The sequence below is a fragment of the Myotis davidii genome, unplaced genomic scaffold, assembly GCF_000327345.1.
Source record: "Myotis davidii unplaced genomic scaffold, ASM32734v1 scaffold77, whole genome shotgun sequence".
Lineage (NCBI taxonomy): Eukaryota > Metazoa > Chordata > Mammalia > Chiroptera > Vespertilionidae > Myotis > Myotis davidii.
Genome location: NW_006289713.1, coordinates 2,370,327 through 2,378,543, shown reverse-complemented (window position 1 = coordinate 2,378,543; position 8,217 = coordinate 2,370,327). Strand labels below are relative to the sequence as shown.

Here is an 8,217-nt window from a genome sequence, read left to right as displayed (position 1 = left end):
GAGGCTGAGGCTGCCCCCCGATGTGGTGAGGGCGCGGGGTGGCCGGGGCCGTGCGGGGAGGGGAGAAACCGATGGGGTCGGGGCAGGCAGGGGAGGGCTTCTGCAGAGACCTGGCTCGGACGGAGGACACAGACCAGGTGGCTGGTTGCAGAGGGTACACAGAGACCCCAAGTGGAAGACCGGGTCGTGGCCTGGGCGGAGATACTGGCTGAGAGGCATTGCAGGAGCTAAGTCTGAGCTGCCAGGTCGGTGTCCTGTGGCCACCGGAAGGAGAGGACTTGCATTGAGGGACGGGGAAAACACTTTGAGTGGGGGAGCCGGGGAGTCTGATGGAGCCGGAGGAAGCCAGAGCTGGGCGCCTGGTAAATGCCAGGCCCCTCTCTTTACAGGGGTGCTTCCGAGAGGCTGGACTGGGGGCAGCAGGGAGTCCTCGTTCTGTAGAGCCAGAACACCATAGGGTCTCGTCATTGGTTCACCTCTGGGGTCCTTTCTCCCAGGTCCCTGGCCCTGGCTCCCCAGCCGCCTCTGGCTCCGGCTCCCCAGCCGCCTCTGGCTCCCCAGAGCACTCCTCTCCGAGCAAGAAGACAAAGAAGGCTGCCCTCTCAGGTCAGCTGCCCAAACTGGCACCCCAGAAGGACAAGGTGAGGAGGCTGGACCAAGGGCTGGGGAGGGGGATATAGGGTAACTGGCTGGCTGACAGCGTCCTGTATCTACAGGTCTCCTCGAAAGTCACCCTCTCTGAACTCAAGTCATGCCTGCAGCGGGCCCGGGAGCTGGGGGCACGGGCCCAGGAACTGAGGGCAAGTGCCCCTGGGAATGATGCCAGGGAACCCAGTGTGCTGGAGACTGAGGAGCACCCAGCAGAGCCATGGTGAGTTTTGGGTGGGAGGCACCCCAGGAAAGGGTAGGCTAGTGGGAGGCCTGGTAGTGGCAGGGCTGGGCACAGGACTGGAGCTGCTCCATCAGGGGGCCAGCACAGTGGATAGGACGCTCAGACCTTAGTGCCAGTCACCCTCCATCTAAGAGGGTGCCAATTCCTGCCTCAGTGGACCCTTATGGATTTCAAATGATAGCCCATGGTGATTGGGCATTTGCTTTCTATCGTTGTTTGTCCTCTCCAGGTCCTGTGGTTGTCACGTGCCTCTTAAGAGATACGGAAACCAGGGCTTGGGGTGGTCAGGGACATGGTGGAGCTGGGTTTGAAGCCACCCTTTTCTGTCTCCATCCCTGATAGTGCTTGTGATGGGGAGCTGGGCATATAGGAATTTGTAAACTGGTATGCAGTGTGTCATGGGGGCAATTTTGCAAGCCCTAGCTCTGGGGTATCCCCGGCTGCTTTGCCAGCCATTGGGTCCTGGAGGGGATGTGGGTCTGATGCTTCTCTCAAGGCCTGGCTCCCTCCCTGCAGTGAAGAGAAGGCACCTGCCTATCAACGCTTCCATGCCCTGGCCCAGCCCGGCCTTCCTGGCCTCGTGCTGCCTTACAAGTACCAGGTGTTGGCTGAGATGTTCCGCAGCATGGACACCATTGTGGGCATGCTCTACAACCGCTCGGAGACCGTGACCTTTGCCAAAGTCAAGCAGGGTGTCCAGGACATGATGCGGAAGTGAGTGGAGTCCCTGGTTGGGTGGGAGCCTTGTCCTACAGTGGAAGCTATCTCACTGACCCCTGACATCCTCATCCCATAGGCGCTTTGAGGAGCGCAATGTGGGCCAGATCAAAACCGTGTATCCTACGTCCTACCGCTTCCGCCAGGAGCGCAACATCCCCACCTTCAAAGACAATGTCAAGAGGTCCGATTACCAGCTCACCATCGAGCCGCTGTTGGATCAGGGTGAGTGTGCCTTGGCTGAGTCCACTCATCTCTGAGCCTTGGTTTCCCCACCTGTGACACTGCATTTTGAACATGGATGTGAGGGCACCAGGCCCCTCGTCTGAGACCCGTGGTGTGGGGCTTGGCGCCCCAGTGGCTCTAGCCCAGGGGCTCGGAGCTCAGGTTTGGACTCTCTCTGCAGAGGTTGGCAACGTGGCCCCCCAGCTCACAGCCTCACGCCTCCTACAGCGGCGACAGGTCTTCAGCCAGAACCTGGTGGAGCGTGTCCGGGAGCACCACAGGGTGAGCTAGTGACCCCACGATGACCAGCTCAGTCCTTGTTGTATGAGGTGTCCCTGTGGTCTGTCCCCTCCTTCAGCGTTGTTGTCACATCTGCCTCTTACCCAGCAGGAAACAGGCTCTCTTGAGAGGCTGTATTCTAGAGCAGCAGTTGCCAACCTTTCGGACCTCAGGGACCATCAGTGGTCCTCGGACCACTGGTTGGCGACCACTGTTCTAGAGTTCTCTTAAACCACTCACCAAAGTGGGCTGTCGTCTCATGTGGATGGGGATTCTGGGCTGGGTGGGGACCCTGGCCCTCAAGTGAGGGGTTCTGACCTGAATGCAGGATTGGGGAACTCAGGGATGCAGACTCAAGACTTGGGAGGCTTGCGATAACTACAGTGGGTGCTGGTGGGATGGGAACCTCTACAGCCCTGCTCCACCCCAGCCAGATGTGCCCAGGGTCATCGGGTATCCGCTTCTTGGATAGGTCTTCCTGGCCTCCCTGAATCCCCCCATGGTGGTGCCTGAGGACCGGCTGACACGCTGGCACCCTCGCTTCAACGTGGATGAAGTGCCTGACATCGAGCCTGCTGAGCTGCCCCAGCCACCTACCACAGAGACGCTGGCCACTGCTCAGGAGGTGCTGGCTCGAGCCCGAAGTCTGATGTCACCCAGGGTGAGACTGGCCCCTGTTTCCCAGGGAAGGGTAGCCCGACCCCCTTGTGGGCACCCAACAAACTCCTGTGTGGCTGTGGGCCTGGGGGTAGTGGGATGTGCCCTCCCTATGTTTAGAGCACTGCCTACCGGCAGGCTCTACATAGAGGTGCCCAGCACAGGTCTTTGATGTGCTGGGGTGAATTTGGGCTGGACATACAGGGCCTCCTGAGCAGGGGTCCATCAAATGGGGTGTGAAGGGCCTCCCCTGTGGCTGGGCCAGGAGAGACTTCTGATCTCTCCTCTCTGACCTGATCTAGATGGAGAAGGCCCTGAATGACTTAGCCCTGCGCACAGCTGTGCCCAGCAGCCCTGTGTCCTCCAGCCCGGTACTGCCAGCCACCCCTCCAGCCACGCCACCTGCTCCCCTGAAGGGGGTGTCCCAGGACCTGCTGGAGCGGGTGAGTGTTTGGGGTTTAGGGATGAGGTGGAATGGGGACAGCTGTCCACTGACCACTCTCCATGCCCAATGCAGATCCGGGCCAAGGAGGTGCAGAAGCAGCTGGCACAGATGACACGGTGCCCAGAGCAGGAGCAGAGGTTGCAGCGGCTTGAACGGCTGCCTGAATTGGCCCGGGTATTGCGTAGCATCTTTGTGTCAGAGCGCAAGCCAGCACTCACCATGGAAGTGGCCTGCGCCAGGATGGTAGGCAGCTACCGCGTGGCCATGAGCTCAGGTATGTGCAGGGGCAGGGCCACTCTGCATGTCCTGAGTCCCAGATGAGGGTGGGCACCGTAAATCTGCACCATTCTCCACACCTGCTTGTGTGCGTTGGGTGGGCACAGTACCCTGGAGATCACCTGAGTCCCTTTAATCCTGCAGTTTCTTGAGGTTGTCTCCCCCTCACAAACCTGGCATTTGCCCTTGAGGTCCTATGAGACCACCCCCTCTCCAAACCTCTGGTCCCACAAAGCTGCAGGACACTTCTGCTTCAGGCTCGGGACTTGTGACAAGCTCAGTGGGAGAGCCACCTCCTTGGGAAGGCTGTGCAGCCACTGCCCTGGCCCAATCCTTCTGTCAGTCTACCTACCCCCTTGCCGCTGGGTACACAGATTTGTCTAGCCTGGAGGCAGGTGAGGAAGCAGGGGCTGAAACTAAGGCAGGCTTCTTGACAGAACCCTGAGGTGAGAGCAGCACCTGTGTGCACCCACTTACAGATGTGCACACAGGCCCAGAGGTTTGGGGGGTAAGGGACAGGCCCCTATCTCATGAGGCCCCTCTCTCTGCAGGGGAGATGGAGAAACACGTGCAGCTCCTCTCTGAGCTGCTGCCTGACTGGCTTAGTCTCCACCGCATCCGAACTGATACCTATGTCAAGCTGGACAAGGCTGCTGATTTGGCGAGTGTCACTGCACAGCTGGCCTGCCTTGCTCGCGCTGAGGAGATGCTGTGAGCCTGGTGGCTGCGCACCAACGCGCAAACGTGGGCTCAAGGCCCTGGCTTGGCCCTCTGTGCCTGTTTTATTCTCTAAGAATGCATTTGGCTCTCCCATTCCTGATCCACAAAGGGTCAGCAGTTGTACTAGGCTCTGGGGATGGAATTATCTGGCCATTGTGGGTGGTACAACCACCTCCCACAGCATGCTGTCATTAAACTGGTTTCCCTTCAATTTGTCTTTGCTGCACAGAGTGCAGGTATGGGGGGGTAGGGTGGCTTTCCTGGCAGCATGGGTTTGAGCAGTGTGATTGGCAGAATAATACCCCCCTCTCCCCCGTCGAGCACAGGGGTCTTGAGAGCTCATCCTGTGTTATCCTAATGGGCCCAGTGTCATCACAGCAGAGGTTGGTGGATGGTATATCACTGACTTTGAAGTTGGAGGATAGGCCATGAGCCAAGGAATGGGGGAACCAGCCCTGTCTACACCTTGGTTTTCAGGATAGTTGGCCCTCTATCTGCCAGTCAGCTAACTAAGCAAAGGGAAAAAGTTACAGTGTTGGTGGGCCCAGGATGGTTACTCTGTACTGAGTACAGAATAATTCCCTAAACAATACAGCATAACAACTACTTACATAGCATTAGGTATTATAATCTAGAAGTGAAATATACAGGAATATGTGCAGGTTATATGTGAATAGTTTGTATAAATACACTGATGGAGTCCCCTGTACCTCCCCTGCCTCTTGGTCCTGAGGCCCAGATCCCACCCTGGGCACCTGAAGAAACACCACTCCAGCAGAGTTGATCAATCATGTTCTTATTTCACTGGAAATCTGAGCAGCTTGGGCTTGGTTTGCCCTGGGCCACCAGCTTCAGGCCTTTGCACTTCCAGAACCTGCAGGAAGGACCCAGGAGCTGGATGGTAACTCAACCACAGAAATGGATAAAAAGTCCAGGTGGCCCTGACCGGTTTGGCTCAGTGGATGGAGCATCGGCCTGCGGACTCCAGTCCCGGGTTCGATTCCGGTCAAGGACATGTGCCTTGGTTGCGGGCACATCCCCAGTAGGAGGTGTGCAGGAGGCGGCTGATCGGTGTTTTTCTCTTATCAATGTTTTTAACTCTCTATCCCTCTCCCTTCCTCTCTAAAAAATCAATAAAATGTATTAAAAAAAAAAGTCCAGGTGGACAGCAAGTTGTCAAGTGTAGCCAGACGCCAGACCGCTCCTTTTTCTAGCTGGTGTGGAGCAGGGTATTGAGGTCACTCATACTGCAGGAGGGAGAAAAAGGGCACGGCCCCCAGCTTCTCTCTGCCTTTCAGCGAGGTCAGCTCCACCACACTCAGGCATTCCAACACCTCGGCCCGCAGCTGGCCCAGCAGCTCACAGGCTGCACGCATGGTTCCTGATGGAAGGGAGAGGAAGGAGTTGGCATGTAATAGGGTCCCATCTGGCAAGCAGGTAAACTAGTGTCAAGGACCTAACCCACTTCTCATACACATAGGGCGCTTCCACCCCGCAAAACTCCCCAGTGCCAAGCCCTCTTCACTTGGGGGAGGCCCTCACCACCAGTGGCCAGCAGGTCGTCCACAACTACCACTTTCTGCCCTGGTTCCAGGGCATCTCTCTGGATTTCCAGGTCAGCCTGTGGATGGAAAGCAGGCACATGGTTGGTACATCTCAGAACAGTGTTGGTGTGCAGAGCCCAGGGGCTAACAAGGGGCTACCACCTGGGCCACGGTTTCAACCCTCCCGGCTGTTTCCTGGCTGTGTGAGCCTGGCCCAGTGTCTCAACCTCTCTGAGCTCCCATGTTCACTCCAACCATGGCAGCTCTATTTGATTCTACAACGTTCCCTTCGGGGAAGGAGGGTCCATGGGATCAGCCACCAGCCCTCTCACCTTCCCATATTCCAGTGTGTAGGAGGTGGACACTGTGGGGCCCGGCAGCTTTCCACCTTTTCGGATGAGCACGCAGCCCAAGCCAAGTTCCTGGGCCAGGGAGGGGCCAAACAGAAAGCCTCGAGAGTCCAGGCCTGTTGGTGAGAGCTGGGTTATTGGGAGACAGCCGTGTGGCACAGTAGCATGGGGGTTCCCACAGGTCAGGCTGGAAAATGACAAGTAGTCACTACAATGACACAGGATGCCTGACCTTGTTGACGCCAGCTAAAAGGCCAATGATGTCCATCTATTTAGGGAATGTTGACTTACCATGCTCAGGGACTGCCGGTTGCTAGAGAGAGGGAGGTTAGGAGGTGGAGCTAGGGACTAAGTCCACACTACATGGTTGAGTAATACTGGGTGGCCTTGGGGACGTCACCTGGCCTTGTTCCAAAGCTCAGCTGTTATCTCTAACTGGGCTGTAGTAGCTATGACACATTCAGCACAGGAGCTTCTGAAGGAGAGGCAGTGACAGGGCACGGGCCACCTCTTCCCTGACACGGAACAGGAAGTGTGGTGAGGGGGACACTCCCAACTGAAGAGGGCAACAGCCCGCCTGTGCCCCCCCCAGGCAGTGGGGGTCAATGGGAGGGTCAGGGAGTGGGGCTCTCATGGGGATACCCAACCCCAGAGTCCTCCCTATCTCTCCAAGCCCCACACTGGGTCAAGAGTCTGGCACACAGGGGGTGCTCAATGCATGCTTGTAGAAGGAGAACAAGAAACCTCTGACCCAGTGGAATCTGGTCGGGTACTGCCTGGGGAAATTCCCCTGCCGGAGGCCAGGAACTGGGTGGGGGTTTCCCTAAAACCCGCCAGGGCTGCGGAGACGCTAATGCCATCGACCTTGGCTCGCACCTCGGCCCCCCGGGTATGTTCAGGGTACAAGAAATAAGCAGGCGTCTCCAAATCGACACCCTAAGCCCCACAGCCTGCAAGGCGGTACCCACCTGGCAGAAGCCATTCCTCAGGCTGCTGGAGGGGCCTGTAACCCATCCCAGGGCTGCAAAGTAGGGGGCAGCGGTTCCATCCTGACAGCCCACGCTGGGGTTATGAACCATGCACCTAGAGGTAGGGCCCCTGAAGGACTCCCACTATCTGGCCTCCCCTAAGCAGAGATGGAGCCGTCCCTCCCGCCCTCTGCCTGACTCAGGAAAACGAACCCCACACAACCAGCCTCCGGCGGCCTGGCCCAGACCCAGTGACCCCTCCAACTTATGATCCTCCGAGGCGGCCAGAGCCCCCTCACCCCCGACCCTCCACTTGCCCGCGATGTAGTCGATCTTGCCGCCGTGGGTCTTCTTCAGGTGGTTCGCCAGGAGGCTGATGGCCGCGCGGAAGGAGTTGGGGTCCTTCAGGAGGGGCGAGATGTCCCTGGCACGCAAGCACAGGCCTGGTGACTCCGGGGTCGGGTCTCGGCGTGGGGATGGCGGTCCCTTGGGGCACAGCCCGCTGGCACCCCGACCGCCCCACTCTACGCGCGGGACAACGGCCCAGGCCAGCGGGTCCAACGCCCAGCGGGTCCCTCAGGTCGCCCGGTCCCCGGTGGCCAGCCCGCGCCCGCCCGCGCGCACCTGAACAGCACGCCCGGGGTGGGGAAGTCCGGGAAGCTGCGGATGCGCTGGGCCACTAGCTGCAGCTGGGGGTCCGCCATCGCTGCGACCGCACGTGTGCGCAGGCGGGACAGTTCGGCGGCTCTGAGCCGGAGCGGGGAGGGGCCGCCTGCACGGAGCAGGCGTCTGGGTGGCAGGAAGGACGGGCGGGGCTGGCGGGCTCCTGTAGGAAGTCCCGTATTTCATGGAATCTTAGGTGCCATCGATTTGAAGACGCCGGCTTATTTCTTGAACCCTGAACATACGCGTGGGGCCGAGGCGCGAGCTAGGTCGGTGGCAATAGCGTCTCCGTAGCCCGGCGGGTTTTCAGGGAAACCCTCGCGCGCTTTCGGCCTGCCCCCGAGTGCCAGGCAGGCCCTCCGGGAAGCTTTGGCAGGGATTCCCAGGCCGTAGGCGGGTGCTGGCCCTGCCCTCCCGGCTCGCACCGTCTCGCGGCTGCAGCTCCGCTCTCCTGACATCCGGAGGTTCTCTTTGAACTCCT

At 59.0% G+C, this 8,217-nt stretch overlaps 2 protein-coding genes across 2 annotated transcripts in view; one reads left to right on the top strand and one right to left on the bottom strand.

Annotated features, from left to right (window-relative positions):
- Window positions 1-4,949, top strand: part of CDT1 (chromatin licensing and DNA replication factor 1) — a 57,535-nt gene extending 52,586 nt beyond the window's left edge. Inside the window, exons 2-11 of the mRNA XM_015562926.1 lie at window positions 4-25; window positions 498-641; window positions 717-871; window positions 1,409-1,606; window positions 1,689-1,834; window positions 2,016-2,116; window positions 2,586-2,774; window positions 3,073-3,213; window positions 3,288-3,489; window positions 4,043-4,949. Of these exons, the coding sequence (XP_015418412.1) occupies window positions 4-25; window positions 498-641; window positions 717-871; window positions 1,409-1,606; window positions 1,689-1,834; window positions 2,016-2,116; window positions 2,586-2,774; window positions 3,073-3,213; window positions 3,288-3,489; window positions 4,043-4,206 (1,462 nt within the window). The 3' untranslated portion in view covers window positions 4,207-4,949. The remainder of the gene's footprint in view (window positions 1-3; window positions 26-497; window positions 642-716; window positions 872-1,408; window positions 1,607-1,688; window positions 1,835-2,015; window positions 2,117-2,585; window positions 2,775-3,072; window positions 3,214-3,287; window positions 3,490-4,042) is intronic.
- Window positions 4,950-5,305: 356 nt separating this feature from the next.
- Window positions 5,306-7,867, bottom strand: APRT (adenine phosphoribosyltransferase). Its single transcript, XM_006762189.2, has 5 exons — window positions 7,698-7,867; window positions 7,391-7,497; window positions 6,088-6,221; window positions 5,754-5,832; window positions 5,306-5,592 (listed from the first exon to the last, which is right to left on the bottom strand). Exons 1-5 carry the CDS (start codon window positions 7,775-7,777, stop codon window positions 5,450-5,452), a joined length of 543 nt encoding a protein of 180 aa, XP_006762252.1. The 5' UTR covers window positions 7,778-7,867; the 3' UTR covers window positions 5,306-5,449.
- Window positions 7,868-8,217: the final 350 nt, after the last annotated feature.

Excerpts from the sequence above, each read along its gene's own strand:
- APRT (XM_006762189.2), bottom strand. The coding sequence starts at position 7,777 with ATGGCGGACCCCCAGCTGCAGCTAGTGGCCCAGCGCATCCGCAGCTTC. Across the intron at positions 7,498-7,697 it reads ACCCCGGGCGTGCTGTTCAG|GGACATCTCGCCCCTCCTGA; the intron begins GTGCGCGCGGGC and ends CTTGCGTGCCAG. Across the intron at positions 5,833-6,087 it reads ACACACTGGAATATGGGAAG|GCTGACCTGGAAATCCAGAG; the intron begins GTGAGAGGGCTG and ends TTCCATCCACAG.